General features: G+C 38.4%; 1 protein-coding gene across 1 annotated transcript in view; it reads right to left on the reverse strand.

Moving 5' to 3' along the window:
• Positions 1-20,836, reverse strand: part of LOC110080622 (inter-alpha-trypsin inhibitor heavy chain H3) — a 35,885-nt gene that overhangs the window by 13,514 nt on the left and 1,535 nt on the right. The window contains exons 2-10 of the mRNA XM_078384054.1: positions 15,923-15,943; positions 14,722-14,888; positions 12,595-12,699; positions 9,900-10,062; positions 9,332-9,442; positions 5,689-5,814; positions 5,483-5,599; positions 3,248-3,416; positions 810-935 (exon numbers count right to left, since the gene is read on the reverse strand). Of these exons, the coding sequence (XP_078240180.1) occupies positions 810-935; positions 3,248-3,416; positions 5,483-5,599; positions 5,689-5,814; positions 9,332-9,442; positions 9,900-10,062; positions 12,595-12,699; positions 14,722-14,888; positions 15,923-15,943 (1,105 nt within the window). The remainder of the gene's footprint in view (positions 1-809; positions 936-3,247; positions 3,417-5,482; positions 5,600-5,688; positions 5,815-9,331; positions 9,443-9,899; positions 10,063-12,594; positions 12,700-14,721; positions 14,889-15,922; positions 15,944-20,836) is intronic.

Raw genomic sequence — 20,836 nt, forward strand, 5'->3', positions numbered from 1 at the left:
ATGATTAAACTGTGGTACTGCACTCAAGACTCTGCTCACAACCTGAGTTCAATCCCAGTGGGATCAGGTGGCCAGCTTAGGTTGACTCAGCCTTCCATAATTCTGAGGTAGATAAAATGAGTACTCAGCTCCTGGGAAGGGGGAACGTGTACCCTGCACAATTAAATTGTAATTGCTGCTTGTTTGTTTAAACATGTTTTCAGTTTAAAACGAAAGCCTAACACAATTCATGTAAAAAGCCAATTAATTATACAGAAACCGACAAGAACCATGAAATCAAAATAAAACAAATAGACAAGAAACTCATGTATAACTAGTAACAGGTTGACATAATAGCTACTTATAAACTGCTGCTTCTAAGGACCAAACTACTGTACATATGAGCCTCGTGGCACGGTGGTTAAACTGCAGTCCTGGAGTCAAGCCTCTGCTCATGATCTGAATTCAGGTAGCCAGCTCAAAGTTGACTCAGGATCTAGCTCACAGGGAGGGGAAAGTGTACCTTGCATAATTATGCTGTAAACCACCCAAAGAATGCTCTAGCCCTATGGAACAGTATATAAGTCAAAAGAAGAAAGAACTATTTAAAGTCTGCCTGAGTTGTTTGTAATTGCATTTTTATACTGTACGGATCATTATTCTCATTTTAATAATCTTCTGAGATGTTGTCATCAAGATTTCAAAACTGGAACGTGGAGCAAGGAAGACCTACAAGGAAAACCTCCCCAGACCTGTCACATAGGGAGTCACCCAATCCCAATCTTAGTGTTGGTGTATTTGGAGATTATTTCACTTGTTCAGACACTTACCTTCATTGGCATCACCATCTGTTAACATGATAATCAAAGAGGCACTTTTACTAGGAACAGTACCCAATTCATGAGCTTTATTCAGCATATTAATTCCAGTCAGTAATCCATCATTAAGATCTGTTCCTGCAATACAGAAATAAGGATTTAGTTTGTATTTTCTAATGCCAAATAATGACCCTCGGCAACTTTCTGGCTTGTATGCATGCTTATTTTCCTTAGTGGTTTTTCTGGCTTTTTGACAAAAGAAGCCATGTTGTTTTCATTTCCACACATTTTTAAAAAAATGTAAATTATTTCCTTATGTCAGATTAGTTAAACTAATACTTAATCCTTCCTAAGAGTCCTATAGAACTTTATAGACCTCCCAGGAAAAAAAATCAGAAGCTGTGTTCTGTTCATCACAGCTGGCATTTTTCCCAATAAATGAAACTAAACAATCTTTAACAATCATATCACAATCCATCTGAGTATTAAGATATAAATCTTTGCAATGTTACAATACTTCCAGGCAACATCAGCTTGTTTAATTTCATAAATTTTATTGATCTACGCTTCTATGTTCCATAAGCACAAAATACTTCAAAAAGCTTAAATACACCCACAAGCCTTACAGCTATGGAAAAACTGTAGGTAGAAATACTTAAACAAAATTCTAAAAGTTTCACAACTATGAGAATATGCTGTTTAAAAATAATCCAAAAACACAATTTAAATTGTAAGCAAATACTTTATAACAATGACGATGATAATAATGATGATGATAGTCTTAGAACTGAAGAGCTGGAAGGGACGCTATGGATCATCAAATCCAGCAAGTCAGAATTCAATCCAATCCAAAATTACTGGAGCAAAAGTATAATAAAATATTGAAAAAGAATGTTTTAAGTTACATTCTAAAGACACAGGAGTTTCTAACGTATAAAGGAAAAAAAGACATCTCTAGAATACATCAGTGAAAACATTGTAACTTTTAGTGCTTGTTAACTGCAATTAAAAACCCATTAAAATAACAAAAAATTTAAAAATAAAATTATCTTAGTGAAAAAAACTTTCTTTGCTGCTATATGATCATTATTCCTTGACGTCTGCTGGGCAAAGCAGCATAGAGTTGTTATATAATAAATCCTTATAATTACAGACCTTATAATTACAGACATACCTTATATGAGGGTTTTGTAAGCCCAAATGCTTAAAAATCCAATTATACTTTTTGCAATTGGAAATTGTATTATTATTGCATATATAATACTCTAATAGCCTACAATCGACAATTCAGCAAACTGCCATTATACTGATAGCAATTTTTGTTTTGACTAACAATTTTGTTTACTTGTATGAACGTAGTGTTGTAACAGTAAAGACTTGAAAACCCTGAAACCTGGAAAAGCTGATAACTGCCATACAAAAGTATTGAAACTACAAAATGTGCAGACGATCATACATGCATAATCTCTTGCTCAGCCAGAGTGAACTAATCGTTTTGGTGCATTTAAAATCGTCTTGCACTGACTATAGTAAACAGTTTTTTCTAAACTTCAAGTTTAAAAGCACTTTCATTTTCAGGGCTTTTTTTAAAAATAGACCCTTAATTATTTTAATCCTCTTCTATAAAAAATTTCAAACCTTAACATTTAAAGAAATTTGCATCTTGCAATTCTTTATTCTTTTGCTTTTCCGTTAATCACATCTTTCTGGACTGATAAAGGTAAAGGTTCCCCTTGACAATTTTTTGTCCAGTCGTGTTCGACTCTAGGGGGCGGTGCTCATCCCTGTTTCCAAGCCATAGAGCCAGCGTTTTGTCCGAAGACAAATTCCCGTGGTCACATGGCCAGTGCGACTTAGACACGGAACGCTGTTACCTTCCCACCGAGGTGGTCCCTATTTATCTACTTGCATTTGCATGCTTTCGAACCGCTAGGTTGGAGGGAGCTGGGACAAAGCGACGGGAGCTCACTCCGTTGTGTGGATTCAATCTTACGACTGCTGGTCTTCTGACCCTGCAGCACAGGCTTCTGCGGTTTAGCCCGCAGCACCACCATGTCCCTTAATATCTGGACTGATATTTCTATGTAAAAGTATAGATCTGGATCAACAATTTGAATAACTAACTGCCTGGAGGTCTGAGCTTTGTTCTCAGTCAGCAAAGGGGAACCGAGACCTTAAGGACATTTTGTTTTCTCCCAGTATTGAAGTAGTTTTTTCCTTGCATCTTGCATTTATTAAAAGATTTCAAGTGGTTTGTAACACTGGTACTAACGGTCACAATGAAATAATGGGTGATGGCAGATGAAACTATAAGTTTGGCTCAAGTATTGACCCTTGTAGAGAGGAGTATGGATGATTTAAGGAAGTACAACAAAATCAAAACCACCTGAAAGTAAAAAAATTGTCCCATTCTCAGAAATTTCTTTTCACAATCCTTACAGAGTACTCACCTCCTCTATCTACAATATTCGCAATAAATGTCTTTGCTTCTTCCACATTTTCAGGGGTGGCTTGAATTAAGCTTTCTTTCCATTTAGAAACGGAACTCTCAAACAATACAATATTAAAGTGATCCTCTTCCTTTAGATCTTCAACTATCTTGACAAATGCTTCCCTTGCCTTTAATGAAATAAGAAGTGCACATATATATACATATATTAAAATTTCTACCATTCAGGTGTGTAGGGATGGGATAATGAAAATGTTGTTTAGTACTATGGGTAAGATATTGTTCTTACAAGATTAAGAGGGGGCATGAGCAAGGTATAGCGTGAGGTCCTTATTTGTTTGTTTGTTTGTTTGTTTGTTTGTTTGTTTGATTTATATCCCGCCCATCTGGTCTGGTCGACCACTCTGGGTGGCTTCCAATAAAAGTATATTTATAATAAAACATAATAATATTACAATCAATTGAAGCACATACAATAATAGAACAAATAAGGAAGGGGGAAAAAAGAATTAAATATTGACAGAAGGGAAGGCCTGAACATATAACCATGTTTTTAATTGACTCTTGAAAGTCCTTCACCAAGCATGCCCTCCCAGCTGTTTTGTAGCTCCCATGGCACTTCCTTCTCTGGTGTCTGTGGATGCTTCCTTTTCTTCCGCACTGCTACACAGTTCTGTTACTCTTTACCCTCTCGGGGTTACATCTTCCTCTTACCTTTCCCCCAACCGCTATCACTATTTTGCTGGTGGTAGAAAGTGGTTCCTTTTTGCTTTCTTAGTGTTGAGGTATCAGAGTATGCTTGCTGGTGAGGATCAAGCAGCTACAGCCTCTGCCAGTCCCTGAGCAGGCTGTGTCCCAAAGTCCAGCCCAAGTTCAGTTAATGATTCTTATTTCCTGTGCTATTAAGCCACATTTTATTGAATAATTATCCATGACAAGAAAGGGTAACAGAAGGACTATTCCCCTTGGATTGGTGGAAGGTGCAGACTTCATGCTAAAAAAATTATGCCTATTTTTCTAATCTTAATTAAGAGACTGGTAACATCTTGCAGCTCAGATGCTGATTTCCCACTAGTGTGTATATTCCAAGATGTTCTCTGAATCCTAATTGGCAGCTGACAGACCTTGTCATGAGACTTGCAAAGTTATTCGTTGGAACATCTATGAGGTGATTTTACATACATTGGTCAAATAGAGGTATTCTGATAGAGAAAATCCAATCAAAATCTGGTATTTCCATTGCTCTCTCTCTCTCTCTCTCTTGTATGTCCAAATGTATCAGATTTCAGAGGCTTTCTATCAAAAATTTACAAAACACTCTGAAAATAAAAAAAAAGCATCTTTGGGGGTTTTTCCCCATTCAGGATAACCTAGTATGAATTAATGTTGATCCCTAGTATCAACTAGTATCAATTAATGTTAATCTAAACTGTGATTTAGACAGTCAAGTTATCCTTGGCTGACTCAGGCTGAACAGAGTTGCTTCAAAGTGTGGCGTGCCATTAAGAGTGATTTTCGCATTGACATGCAAGCGCTGGGTAGTTTCAGGAGAAGAAATCACACCACACCCATTCCTTCCTCTCCACTTCCATGGCCCAGCATCCTCTCCTGTCTTCTACTCTTCAGAGGAGCAGAAGGCTATTTGAATTTCATTTTACATTTATTGGTAAGCGGCATACTGCTCCAGTGCCACTTTGGTTTGGTACTGAGATTCACACATCCGAAAAATGAACTCAACAGACCAATCATACAAACGCTTAAAAATAAAATTAAAAAACTTGCCCTGCCAGTGGTCCAATCTCAACATGAGCAAATCTCAGCTAAATTATGAAGTGCCACTAAGAGATCTATATGGTATGTTTGATCAGCTGTTATGGGGAACCTGAGGCCCTGGGGAAATATCCAGCCCTTCTGGCCTCCCAAACCTTCTCTCAGGCTATGCCTGCTTTCCTGTGGTGGTTTCTTAGCTTCTGAAACTTTTTTCCTTATTGTAAAAGGTTGAAATATCTACCTTTGCAAAAACTTAATTATTGGCAGTAAGCATTTTAAGAAGTAGCTGCTTTATTATCTCAACTCTTGGCCCCACCCATCACTGAAGTGTGGTTCACACAACCTTCCCTAAGTTGCAAATAGTCCCTACTCTTGTCCGTAAAGATTTCTCCTCAGAAGATAAAGACATATTTTCTGCTATAAACAGGTTAACCATCTAAGGGTCAATTTTATAGTGTTCTGTTACCTGGCGAATTTTCTGTCCATACATAGAGCCACTGATATCTATTACAAAGACAATGTTCTTTGGCAAATGTTGAAGATTTTTGGGTGCAAAAAAATGTACAAAATATCCATTGACAACCTGAAAAACAAGAATAAGAAGTGAAAATCACATTATCATGAGCTTTTTGTACTGGTATAATAACTCGAATGATGAACAAACAGATTTACCTGTAAATTACTAGGAGAGTCTCTGTTCACATCATACTTTATGATAAAATCTCCTTCCAGCAAAGTGGTTGTACAATTGTCACAAGTTTTTTGTTGATCAATGGTGGGACTGAAAGACACATGGCCCTTGAAGAAGAAAAATCTGTTATCTTAGATTTCAGTAAACAAATGGAATTTTGCACTCACTCTTTGAAATCCAGGAGAAGTCATGTCTCCCATTTGTTATTACTCTTTTGTACAATTTTCATTTAATGGTATTACTGTTTTTTAAATCCCTCTCCCCCACATCTGAGAAGGAATTTAGGGAATGTGTCTGGGAACTATTTTAATGTTACAGGCTTCCATAGTTCTCTGAATATCAGTGTGGATGGCCCTTTAGCAATTCATGGAGATAAATATGGGCTTGGCAAGGTAGCAACCTGGTAATGTGTTTCCCTAGGAACTAATGGAACTTACAGTCTTTTGAAATATGCCCTGGCTAATTATGTGTCTGTGTGAAAGTAACAGTACAAACTGCAGTTTAACTTTAAATCAATCAAGAAGTTTAAAAAATAGAGTCTCGGGGCTTCTTCACCCAGTGAATGAATGAATTTATTTATTACGGTCAGGTGACCAGCTCATAAAGCATATTTATGGTTAAAATATACAAAATGCAGTTTAAAAAATGTACAACCAATTCATAAAACATATTATGTGGCTAAAATATACAAAATGCAGTTAAAAATATAAAATCAATTCATAAAATATATTATGTGGTTAAAATACACAAAATGCAATAAAAAAGATGTACAGCAGGTTCATAAAACATATTATATGGTTAAAATATAAATGTTTTCTCCTTACAACGAAGATGCAGATATCAGTTGTAAACTGAGCACTGGCGGCCATTTTGAATTTTACTACACAATCCTTGTTGCTTATCAGTGTCTATATCCCCCCACAGCCAGCTCATTCCCAGTCCAAAGACCACTGGGCAAAACTAACAGACTATATTGATAGCCTGGTTTTATTATATTCAACAGCTTCCTTGATGGTGCTAGGGGATTTTAATGGTAGGACTGGAGAAAATGATGAGGCTATTTATGCTTGATTTCATATGAGCCCCCTGGAGCATATCCCCTCCCAACATCTATTCCCAAGACAATCTAAGGATCTAGGTTGCAATTATGCAGGTCTATGTTTCATGCAGATGGCCAACAACCTGGATTTAGCCCTACTAAATGGGTGCACTGAGGGGGACAGGCCAGGGGGGTATACATTTATCTCACCAATGGAAGCCTCAACCATTTATTACATTATGATCTCCAAGGATCTGCAGACTTAATATGTGACTTCGGGGTGGAATGCCGCCCTGAGCGTGATCACTTTCTTTTGTATGTATCAATCAACTGCAGAGCCACTAAAGTATTTGCAGACAGCGAATTTTCCCTCCCATGGACAGCTGAAATAAGAGCTGCCTGAGTAAAATGGTCCACAGAAATGGTTACCCTTCTTCACTCAATGGTGTTGTCTGTGGTTGTTGTAGGTCTTTCTGGTATTTTTGTTGCAGATATGAACAGATTGTTCCAATATTTGCATCCACACTTGGACAGCGCATTTGCTGCTGGAGTTATCCCGTAACCACCAGTCCACATGTCTCTGGACTTGCTCCCTGACATCTCACTCGCAGCATAAATTGTCTTGACCTTTTGCTCTTATCTCCACTCCCTCTCTGCCTTTTAATTCTTTCCTTCCTTCCCTCATTTTACCTCCCCATGGGGGTATGGAGGGTAAAGGATGACTACCAGAAAAATGATCATAAGGAAATATCATAAAATGACACCCACTCATAGAGTGTGTGAATCAATGTGGGACAACTTAGTACTAGGGTACACATGAGCAAATCCTACAGTGGAACAAAGGAGAACAAATACAGTATACAGGACCATCTGGTGGTAGCATAAAAAACCAGAAAGTAAGGGGGAGTTGACTTATCTTGATATTAGTTTCAGCCCTGTATTGTGTGCACACCCGGTGAATATCATGAGTGCAAGATGATTTGAACAAATGCTTGGCTCTTAATGTGCTAATTTTTAGGTTCTAATCTAAAAATATTTGGGGCAGCTGTGTCTTTTTCCAGATATTTGAGGCGTGTTGCAGTGTTTAAACCACTCCAATCTATGTTCAGCACAAATACTACATAATATTAATGTGCCTCCAGAGATGACCTTCCAGAGAAACAAAACCTGGAAAAGTGCTGAGCCCATGAAACTTCTTACCGCTTGAAGAAGTGAGAGGAACATAACATTACTCCCACCTGGATAGATTCCAGGAGGAATTGTGTGGCTTTTAGGCTAGTAATTTTTTTTTTAAAAAGACAGCCAGCAATGTTTTAGTTTTTCTTTGACAAATCAGATTATCAGCTTTCAAATTAACATAATGAAATGTTCTGTACCTTAATACTTTAATTGTGAAGTTTGCCTAATCTTCTCTTACTCCCTCATTGTTATCACTTATGGGGAGAAGACATAACACCCCAGTCCTTCGAGGGCATATTGGAGATAGAGATCCAAAATCTGTAACCTACTGTTTTAATTCCCAAAGGCAGGAATGCATGGAAATAGCCTTGAGAAAGAGGCATCAAACAGGTAGTGGATAGAGTGACAGATTACAATTCCAGAGATTTGAGTCTGAATTCCTGCTTGGTCATGGAAACTTACTGGAGGGTATATAAGTTGCATGTGACTTGACACATAACAACTACAAGCCTTGATGAAGGTTCAGTAATGCTATTGTTTTCTGTGACCATTCCAGTTCTGTATGAGAACTGGGCAAGGCTGAAGAATGACTCTGGTAATACATTCATTTTGCTTGTACTTTCCTTAATTTAAATCTCAAGCATACTGGATCATCAATGCTTATTCTAATCTTATGCACCTTACATAAACAGAGGATGGTGGAGATAATTGCAAACCTCTCTTTATGTAAGTTATTGCATATGGTCGCTATTTTTATTTGATTTAATTCTTCCAATTTGAAGCAAATATATTCAAACATTTCTTAAAATACATACACTATAAGGAAAACAGCCAAGGAAAGAGTTCCTTCATTCATTAACATCCGAAACATAAACATTTTAAGGACATTTGCAGATGAATATTTTACATGTAGTTCCCTTGCCTCATTCATGGAATACTTAATCTTGTGCAGTTGTTTAAATATAATGGTTGTTGTGGGTTTTTCGGGCTCTTTGGCCGTGTTCTGAAGGTTGTTCTTCCTAACGTTTCGCCAGTCTCTGTGGCCGGCATCTTCAGAGGATAGCACTCTGTGCTCTGGTATTTAAATATACTTTTTATTCAATATTATTGTGAGTCATCTTTACTCTGACTTTTGGGAGAAAGGTGGGGAACAGATCCGAAAGAAAACAAAATCTTAGAGGGGATTCAGACATTATTTTCCACTTGTAGCCTTCTTATATTTTCTCATTTTTTGTCTTTCTCCTTACTGCAGAAAATCCATTATGGAGGAAAAAGACAACAAGCTGCATAATGTCTTTTGACTGGGTCTGCCATCTCTACTTAGGTAGCCCTTCCGGCTTTACAGAAACCTACATGTCAGTTTGCTCAAATCCATCTAAATGATTGTTATGATTGTTAAGACATACCTTTTTTCCTGAATAAGACTTTTTTAAAACTGGTAACAGTTCATTGTTGAGGAATGTTCCTTCTACTTCAAGTTCACTGATACCTTGAGGCTCAAAGATATTGGCCTCTATCTGTAATACAATAAAGGCCAACAATATAAAGAAGATCTACAGGATGAATTTTACCCAAATGCATTTTAAAAAAAAAAAGACTGATTTGGAAGTTGTTTCACAAATTCATCTCGGAGTTACTTGCTAGAAATTCTGGAGTATGTGCCACTGAAAAAACTGTCTCCAAAACATACAAGAACTTCCACAGAAAGCTTGAGAAACAGTGACATGAGGGCAAGCTTATTTTACTACTGTAGCTATTTTAAATATATTTTGTTCTTTTAATTTTTCAAGCATTTAAACTTTTTTACTTTTACTTAAACTACCTCATGGAAGCTTGACTTTGAAAAGTGGTGAAACATGTTTTCAATAAATAAATATATATTCCCACATCATGAAAAACATCCTGAAAATTTCACTGCATATTTTCTTATTCTTACACATCAGCACTACCCATGGGTACAACTAAAGAAGTTACCTCAAACTTATTGACAAGTTGCTTTGGGTTTACTTTTATGAACTGCTCATATTTTCCAAAACGCCGTTTCAACAGCTCCTCATATGTCAGTTCAAAAATGATTTTGCTGGCTGCTGCAATGTTCACGGAAACACTGAATTTTTCTGTTTTTCTTCCAGAAGCTCTTCACATGTTGAACAAAGTATTTATGTTTAGTGAAAAAGCTAGTAGCATACAAATCTAAGTTGAACAGATCACAAACTGGCCATAACAAGTCTTAGTCAAAAGAACAACTTTAATCTGAATCTGAATTATAGTAACATACATATGTCACCTACTTATCTGGGTGATTCTATAAACAGAGTACCTTCACTGAAAAGACTATCTCCTTAACTGCTCCACAGTGAAGTCACCAAAATAAGGTTATTACTATATAGATGATAATGATTGGACACGTTCATAAGTAAACCTATATACAAATAAATATTCTAGTAATCTGATTTTTTTTATCTTGCAGAAGGTTTTAAAATAGGTACTTTATTCTTCAGGAGGGGTATGCAAGCATGCATGCATGTGCAATTGAGGAAAGTCAGTCTTCAATCCAGTTGTTTCCCCCAGCAAATGCTTTTATTTACTTTCTGCACATTTCCTCCCCACCAGCAACCACTAAGCTAAAAATAATGGAAGGGGGTGGGTGGGAGGAGAAAGAAAGAGATGCTGTTGTCTGTCAATGAATATGAGGGGTGGGGACCAACATAACCCCCTTCTCCACTTTTTCCTGAAACCATAATTCAGCAGGCTGCGGTGACCTTACTCTCTTTTTTTATTAAATAAAGCAAGTGATATATTTATTTATTTTATTTATTTATTGGACTTATATACCGCCCCATAGCGCTACAAGCACTCTCCGGGCGGTTTACAATTTTAATTATACAGGCTACACATATAGTAAAATCTACTTAGCATGGTACACATAATACCACCAATGTATCTCATATATTTAAAGTAGTGCTGCATCAATAGGGAACTATTTTTAAAAATAAAGCAGTAGAAGAAATGAAACAAAGGAGAAGAGTTTCCTGTCGTCCATTAAAAAGTCACAATCCACATAATACATCACAGATAACACTGCCCACAGCTGCATTTGGATGCAAACTAACCATCTACACAGGGTACAAAATGAAATAATTAGGAATATGCCAAATTGTGCCACCACCACCCCCGAAGTCAGAAAGGAGCACAGCAGCTCTAAAAAGGGCCCTGATAGAGCGATCTAAGTCCAAACACATGTAGATGCCATAATTTGATTCAAACCAAATTGCACCAAAAGCAATCCAAATAATCAGCAATACACTTGTTTGGACAGACCTTTGCTCCCATTGATTTCAGTGAGACTTAGTCTTAGTCACACTGACACAGGATTTTAGTCTGTCCTATGAAAAACATTATAGAAGAAATATCAACAACCTCACATATGCGGATGATACCACTCTGATGACAGAAAGGGAGGAGGAATTAAAGAATCTCTTAATGAAGGTGAAAGAGGTGAGCGCAAAAAATGGTCTGAAGCGCAACATCAAAAAAACTAAAATCATGGCCACTGGTCCCATCACCTCCTGGCAAACAGAAGGGGAAGACATGGAGGCAGTGACAGATTTTACTTTCTTGGGTTTCGTGATCACTCCAGATGGTGCCAGCAGCCACGAAATTAAAAGACTTCTGCTCTAGTCCATGGGGTCACAAAGAGTTGGACACAACTTGATGACTAAACAACAACAACAATGAAAAACAACGGGACTACTTTCTTGTTGTTGTTTAGTTGTCAAGTCATGTCCGACTCTTCATGACCCCACGGACCAGAGCATGCCAGGCCCTCCTGTCTTCCAATGCCTCCTGGAGTTTGGTCAAATTCATGTTGGTAGCTTTGATGACACTGTAAATCCATCTCATCCTTTATCGTCCCCTTCTCCTCTTGCCCTCACACTTTCCCAACATCAGGGTCTTCTCCAGAGAGATTTCTCTTCCCACGAGATGGCCAATGTATTGAAGCCTCAGCTTCAGGATCTGTTCTTCCAGTGAGCACTCAGGGTTGATTTCCTTCAGAATGGATAGGCTTGTTCTCCTTGCAGTCCAGGGGACTCTCAAGAGCCTCCTTCAGCACTACAATTCAAAAGCATCAGTTCTTCGGCAGTCAGCCTTCTTTATGGTCCAGCTCTCACTTCCATACATTGCTACTGGAAAAACCATAGCTTTGACTATGTGGACCTTTTTTGGCAAGGTGATGTCTCAGCTTTTTAAGAATGCTGTCTAGGTTTGTCATCACTTTCCTCCCAAGAAGCAGCCGTCTTTTAATTTCGTGGCTGCTGGAACCATCTGCAGTGATCATGGAGCCCAAGAAAGTAAAAATTGTCACTGCCTCCATATCTTCCCCTTCTATTTGCCAGGAGGTGATGGGGTGGCCATGATCTCAGTTTTGTTCTATACAGTTACTCACAAATAAATCCTATTATTATGGGACTTACACCATGGGCTCACATCTACTTTTTGATAGCTTGTGCTTATAACAAATAAAATTACTGGTGGATTGAATCCTGAATGTTTGTAGTCTGGGATCCTGATCTTTTCATTTGTTCTTATTTCATACCTTTAAAAGGTCTTTATTATAAACAAAAGTTTAGGACTAAAAAGAAATGACAAAACTAGGGCTCAGACTTACTTCACAAGACCTGCAGTCCGTCCACTTGAAACTGCTTGTTGGTACTGTTTTTGAGCAACTTCTTTTTCCTTTATAATTCCAGGGTAGACAACACCATCAATTGTCCTATTGACAAACAGATAAGCAATTATTTGAATACTTATGCAGTAGGAAAATATTTTTACTGGTTATCATTTTAAAAGCACTTCATCAGGTTCCTACTTGCATGTATTAAACAGTTAGAATGGTTGAAAAGGTGGCCCAAAGAGATTCTGTGATCCACATAATTGAATCTTATTTTACAGGAAGAACATTGGTTGTGTGTTGATGGCAGAATTCTGATTTAGGCAAAAGAAAAAGGAAACACAATGGTGTCATGTGTATGACACCTCACTTGGCAACAATACATATAGAAAGGATTTCAGTCAGAGTTTGGAAAAGGATATCGTTATTAAGAAAAAGAATAATTTTCATTTATTGCTCAAAGCACCTCAAAGTAGTCAGTAATGTTGAAAATTTCTAGTTTTAGAAAGTAACATTTACCGTATTTTTCCATGTATAAGATGCTACTTTTTCCTAAAATCATTACACTAAAAATTGAGGGGCAACTTCTACATGGAAGTAAGCTGAGATAGCTGAGGAGAGAACATAATGATTGGCACATACCTTGCCTCTGTAAACAGGCTTCCTTCAGTCATTTAGCTTCCTCCAGTCAAGAGCCTTATGGAACTGATGTCAGCTGATGATGAATAAACCAATTGGAACACACCTTGTTGGAGGTCGAGCCTATAGGCTCAGAGTTTATTATTATGTATTGTATTGTATTGTATTGTATTGTATTGTATTGTATTGTATTGTATTGTATTGTATTGTATTGTATTGTATCATTCATGTAAGCCACCCCAAGTAGACTTTGTCTAGAGGGGCAGAGTATAAGTCCAAGTAAAGTAAAGATTCAACAGGGACTCAACATGACCGACCATTTTGAGTCCAGAGGTTGAATCCTCAGAGCTAAGTTTTTTTTTTAAATTTTGGGGTTAAAAAGGGGGGCATCTTATAAGCGGGGGCGTGTTATAAACAGAAAAATGCAGTACTTTCCTTGTGAAACTTTGAAACTGCCGTTACATGGCAAAGAAACAATCCATCATTAAATAACAATAATTATGAAAACATATTTTCTAGTCCGTTGCAGCAAATGAAAAAAGAGAATCCTACAAGATCTTAAAGACTAACATATTTAATCTGGTACAAACTTTTGTGGACTATAAATCCCTTTCATGCATATGAAGAAGTTGGCTACAATCCACATGCCATATGCCAAATAAAATTTGCTAATCTTTAAAATAGTGCAGGATTATTTTTTGCTAGAGCTGTAATGTAACTTCCTTTCATCTTTTTCACTGAAAAAAGAAACTAGTTACGAGTAACTTTTTATTTGTAACTCATTACTTTTAATCTCTGATCTCAGGACTGAAGTTTATCAGCTGAGTGTCAGTTAGCAGCGTGACATAAAGAAAGGGGCTAAAGCAATTTTAGGCTATATTGATAAAACTATGCTTTTAAAGGTACTAGAAGTAATTTATTGTGATCTAGTTAGATCTCACTTGGATTGTTGTGTCTATACCTGGCTCTAATTTTTTAAAAAAGAATGAAGATAGACTGGGATGCATTCAGTGGAGGCAACAAAGGTATGGAAATCAAGTTCTATGAAAAAAGCTGGAAGGATCTGGATGACTAGAAGACTAAGGGATGATATGACAACTCTCTTCAAATAACAGAAGGTCTATTGTGGTGAAGAATGCAAAAACACCTCCACTGACCCAAAGAGAAGATGTGATGGGCTAAGTTTACATTCCTTCAAAACTGAACAACTTTATATTGGTTGAACATTTGAAGAAATACTGGTGAGACCAGTTCAACAATAGAACCACTTATTTGGACCAGTCTCAGAGGTCTTCAAACAGAAGTCTAACAGAGATATTTGGGAAGGGGGTGGAATACTCTAGTTCTGGCTTTTCTGTAAGGAGCAGGAAGGTGGAGTACATGGTTTATAATGCCCTCACCAACTTGTGACTTTCAACTCTTGCTGAATTACATATTTCTAGACAAACCCCCAAATATAAGAAGACAGCAATATATTTTACATACATGGTAAAATTGGTAATGAAGCCAGTTTTAGGAAGGTCTACATCAAAGAAGGCTTCTTTTGAGACGTTAGCCCGATTTACAGCTCTGCTTGTGATGATGTTACGGGAAAACCGAGAAGTAATGTGGGAATCAATTTTCACCCAGTAGATTTCTATGCCATGGGTATGCTGGAGAGTGAAAGGGACAGACAGTTACCTCTTGCAAGTATGGTAGTTTATAGATTTCTTTATAAGCTTCATGACATTCTAAGCTCAATAGTTACAATAGACTGAAGATCCTTCTAATAATACAGCCATCAAATTTATTTGGAAAGAAGCATTCAGAATGTGATATCACTTTCTTTCATAAGCCAATGGCCACTGTTTAAATTTCAAAAACAAGAGAATTTCCATATGTTATTTCACCATTTTAATTTCAGCAAATGCACATCACAAGGAGAAAAACTGGATAAAAAGTTGAAAAATATGAGTTCCTGAAGATGCCTGATAATGCTGACAGGATATGAAGAGACAAGAAGGAAATAGCTGGAAAAAAAGGACAGGAACCAAATAAAGAATCAAAGTAGGAAAGATTAAATTTTGAGTTGGGGGTGGTTGCAACTCAATTCTCATCATGTAGAATGTGACCAGAGAGTGGCTATGTAAGCCAGTTGGATGACAGGATCTTTGCTTGGGTGTTTGGTATTCCAAGGTAAACCATAGCCCCATGTATGTGTTCACTGTGCTCATGTGAGAGTTAAAGGAGATGGGGCAATGTGGGATGTATGCAAGCCCTATGCCTTTTCAGTCTTCAATGTTCTTGCACTGAAGGCATGAAGCAGGATTCTGCTTACATGCATGTAGACACCTCCTTCAGAATGTCCTAGTTTTGAAGAGGTTTGCCTCCTCTGGAGGAATGAGGACCACAAATGACACCCTAGTGTCAACCATCACACTGAAGAATTCTCAGACATCAAACAAACTTTTGTTACAAATGCTATACACTGCTTCTCCAGGATCGAGTCCTGCTCACAGAATTACCCATACGGGAATTGCTCAGAGTCCTTTTCTCAAGATGGTAGAGAAGGGAGAAATGTGCTTTGAGGCTGTTTAATAGATTCCACAAAAACCACCTGACAGTTAAAATTACTTCAGTACAAAACAGCACAAGAAGCAAGAGTGAAAAAGCACAGCTTTCTAAATAAAATGAAAAGCCTACTTACCACATCAGCAGCATTTCTCTTCTGTAAAGAGGTAAAGATAAACATAAAAAGTAAGTATGTTGGTTGTATTTCAACAGCATGGTACATAGCAACTGTACATCATTTTACAGCTCAGAGCCCGACTACCCTGCAATTTGTCCTGCTGTTTGTGTTGCAGTTATCAAAGTTAAATTCATGTTATTCTACTGTCCCTTTGGATTGATGTAGGTAATCACACATGCCAGAAACCAAAACAAAGCAATGTGAGTGGAATTGCTAAAAAAAAACAAAACCCAAACACTCAAAATAGATATGTTAGCTCCAGCTATGCCTGAAGTTATGGTTGCTAGCTGAACACAATGGAACAAATAGCCATAAAAAAGGACCAGATATACTTGCAATATACTATACATCATGTAGTTGACTGAGCGTAGTTGGGCTGTCAGTTCTGTTATTAATGGGGGCTAGGTAAAAGTGGAAACAGAATGTTTCTGAATGTTTATGTGATTGAAAATGTTAGTTACTATGAAGCCACCATTAATAGGGGACTGGAAACTAGGAACAGACCAAAATGGGGGCTTAATAAAAAATGATGCCAAAAACAGTGCTGTGTGCTGCATAAACATCCAAACAGTATTTTAGGCCTCAAACTAATGAATATTGCTCTTCCACAAACTTTTTATTATCCAAAAACCTGCCAGAAAGGAAGATAATGTCCCGGAATGGCAGCTGCCAAGTCAGATAACCCAACCAAATTCACAACATGCATGTGGCTAGATGAGACGATGCACCAAGCCACAACTCATCTGCAGAAACAACATTCTGGTAGCCATTCTGAGCAGAAAACTGATAGCTCGGAGCAGAGACTTCTGAATAGGACAGAATTCACCAGACCCATCAAACTAGAGGGAACAAATGGAACCAGACACAAAATGTCTCCTGAAACAGCATTCCAGTATCCATTCTGGGCAGAAAATCAATATTGCAAAAAAAAAAAAAAAACATCAAGGAATGTTTCGAATAGGCCAGCCCAACCAAACTGCCCCACTCCATTCAGTACCTGTTCTGGGCAGAAAATCAATACTGCAAAGAACAGTCTGAAACAGCAACTTCAAACTAGGACAGCCCAACCAAATCCATCTATCCTGTTGGAATAGAGGAGAGAGATGCAGCCAGGAAAAGCATTTGAATACCCACTTCATGGAAAAACTTGATGTTTTCAAAAATAGCTAGGAACAGTGACCTCCAAGTAAGGAAGGCCACTTGTTCCATCAGACTAGAGGGGACTGGAATATGTACTTGTGGATATTCTGTAACTTCTTGCGTTGTCCCATTCAGTTATGTTTGACTGATGAATGTGGTCCCCTTGGCCTCCCCATAAACTGCTGCTTTGAGATGCTATACAGAAAACAGATTTTCAGCCCAGAACGGGAACCTTCAAGTGGTTCCTGTGGATACTTTGTGGTTATTTATGATTCACATGGTAGCTAAGGCCTACTCAGAAGTTGCAATTCCAGGGTACTTTCAGGAATGTAAAACTTTGGCCACGAAAAAAATGCCAGAATGTAGTATCTTTGGATGTTTTGTGGCTTGGTTATTAACTGTGATTGAGCCCTGTATGGATGGCAAATGAGGCTGCTTCTCCTGCTTAGAAGTTACTGCTCTACGCTGTTTTCTGAATACTGTATAGATTTATGTGACACAACGGATACTGGAATATAGTTCATGGAGATGGTTTGAGCCCTACATCATCAATCCCCTCTAGTCACGTGACCTAGCAAGTGATTCTTAATACGTTTGTTTACCATAACTGTTGACCTAATTGAATTTGTTCCCCTTATCAACATTAATATTTGACAATTTTATCACTGGTAAAGCATATAGCTACAATCCATGTTTCTGTGTGTGGACTGTAGTTCTTCTGAAAGGTTAGTGGTCTGGTGTATTGCTCCCATTCAGTCATAAGTGAATGGTGAATTAGTTGATGTCAGCAACTAAGCTGCTATTGATGGGCCATGGTAGAGGATGATTTGATTGTCAGGAACATAGAGCAGTGGGTTACCCAGGTGTTTTTGGACAGCACCTCCCAGAAGCCTTCACCACCAGCTGTGCTGGCTGGGGTTTCTGGGACTTGCAGTTCAAAAGCACCAGGGTAACCCAAGGTTAAGAACTACTGACATAGAGCAAGGGGTCTGTGATGGTTGTGAGCACTGCATGGTGACTTGCCTGCCTAGGGAAATGGTTGCGGACATCAAATATCATCTGGATAGGCTCACAGAGTGTGATGGGGATGAGGCAGCAGTAGTGGTGTAAGTCAGCACCAACGACATGGGGAAATGTAGCTGCGAGGTCCTGGAGACCAAATTTAGGTTAGTAGGGAGGAAGCTCAAAGCCAGGTAGCATTGTCAGAAGTGCCACCAGTTCCACACACAGGGCCAGCTAGGCAGGCGGTGCTCAGGGGTCTCAATGCGCACTGGGGAGTGTTTTGGGACAAGCTGGGCTTATACAAGAGGGACAGGCTTCACCTGAACAAACACAGAACCAGACTGCTGACACATAACATTAAAAAGGTAGGCAGAAGCAGCTTTTAAACTGAATCCTGGGGGAAAGCCAACAGGAGCTGAGTGGTGTCCGGTTCAGAAAACCTCACCTCTGTGGAATGACGATGGACAGGATAGAAAACCACAAAGTGATGACAGTGTGTGGTACTCAGGACCTAGTGAGGGACATGAATGTCACTGAGCCGCTAAGGAATAGTGACCATGCTGCAATCTCTTTCGCCATACATGTTGGGGGGTGGGGGGGGAGAGGGTGTCAAGCAAATCTAACACAAAAACTCTTGATATCCAAAGGGTGGATTTCCCTCAGATGAGGAAACTAGTTGGAAAGAAGTTGAAAGGGAAGGTAAAAAGAATCCAATCTCTCCAGAGTTCAGGGAGCCTGTTTAAAACAATGGTAATAGAGACCCAGAGGAAGTGTATACCACAAAAAAATACAAGCTCAACTAAGTCCAAGTGGGTGCTGGCATGGTTAATGAGCAGAGTTAGAGAGGCTTTAAAGGCAAGAAGGAGTCCTTCCGTAAATGGAAAGCCTTCCAAATGAGGAAAACAAAAGGAATACAAACTCTGGCAAAAGAAATGTAAGAAGATGATATGGGAGGCAAAGAAAGACTTTGAGGAATGTATGGCCAGCAATATAAAGGGGAATAGTAAAAGCTTCTTTAAATATGTTAGAAGCAACAAACCTGCCAGAGAAGAGGCTGGCCTTCTGGACGCTGAGGGAGGTAAAGGAGGACTTGGAGATTGCAAAGAAATTAAACAAGTTACAATATTTGCATCTGTCTTCATGACAGAAGATCTTGGGCAGATTTTACTGCCCAAATGGCGCCTCCTGACTAAATCAGATATAAGTTAGAAGAGAGGATGTTTTAGATCTAATTGATAAACTACTCAGAAGTCGCCATTTCAGGATGTTTACAAATATTGATTTTTCTGCCTGAAATGGGTACGTGAACATGGATTCCAGAGATTTTTTGGCTGGTTCTATTGGTTCACTCTAGCTGGATAGGGCAGCCTAATTTGGTTGGGCTGGCCTACTCAGAAGTTGCCATTCTGGGCTGTTTGTCATAATATCGATTTTCTGTCCACAACGGGTACTATAATGTTGTTCTGAGGGACATTTTGTGGCTAGTTCCATTTGTTTCCTCTAGTTGGATGGGGCTGGTGAATTTGATTAGGCTGTCCTACTCAGAAGGCTCTGCTTCAGGCTGTTTTGTTTGCTTGTTTGTTCTGGTTTTTTTTTTTTAACAAAATCAATGTTCTGCCTGGAATGGGTACCAGAATCTTTTCTTCTGCAGATGATTTGTAGCTAGATGCATCAGTCTCATTTAACCACATGTGTGATGTGAATTCGGTTGGGTATTCCACTTTGAAGTTGCCATTCTGGGCCATTGTGTTCCATTCTTGTTGGTTTGGGGGTAATAAATTGTTAATGAAATATCAATATTCATTAGTTTGAAGTATAAAAACTGTTTGAATGTTTGCCCAGCACATCCCACTGTTTTTTGGCATCTTTTTTTAAATTAAGAAGTCCTTATTCCATTCTGTTCCACTTTTACCCAGTCCCCTGTTAATAGTGGCTTCATAGTAACTGTTTCCATCAGAAAAACATTCAGACTAGGACTGAATATGAGCGTGTAATTCCCTGCATTTCTGCAACAGAATTTTACCAGCAACCACAAGAGATTATCCTACACACCATTGCAGATCATATGCACACTGTTGAAACGGGGGGGGGGGGGGATCAAGGCTCAATCATCTATAGGAGATTAAATAAAATTAAATTCAGAGAACAAATGAACAGCTCCTTGTGACCAAAACATGGGGATATTGATGCATAGCACTCTTGTATCTTAAATTCCACTCCAAATAATTCCCACAGCATACTCTCACTTGCCCTCCTTCATATAGTGTATACCTGATAAATAATGAACTGAAATACCAGCTTTAATATTGTCAGATTCTACAAAACACAGATTTGCAGCACGGTTATATAAACTTCTTAAATCTAGTTACTGTATTTTTCCATGTATAAAACAACACTTTCCCCTAAAATAATTAGAGGAAAAATTGAGGGTCATTTTATACATGGTGGTAAGGAGGGGGAGGGATGAAAGCACTTTGATCCCTGCTTTCCCTCTCCACTTTTTGCAAAGAAAGTGGAGGGGAGAAACACCCCCTCCACTTTCTTTGCAAAACGTGGAGTGGGAAAGCACTTTGTTTGCAGGAAAGTGGAAGTGGAAAGTGTTTCCTTCTTTCCCCCTCCACTTTTTTGCAAGAAAAGTGCTTTCTCCCTCCACTTTCTTTGCAAAAAGCTGCTTTCCCCCTCCACTTTTTGCGAGGAGGAAAGCAGCTTTTTGCAAAGAAAGTGGAGGGG

The sequence above is a fragment of the Pogona vitticeps genome, chromosome 2 (genome assembly GCF_051106095.1).
Source record: "Pogona vitticeps strain Pit_001003342236 chromosome 2, PviZW2.1, whole genome shotgun sequence".
Lineage (NCBI taxonomy): Eukaryota > Metazoa > Chordata > Lepidosauria > Squamata > Agamidae > Pogona > Pogona vitticeps.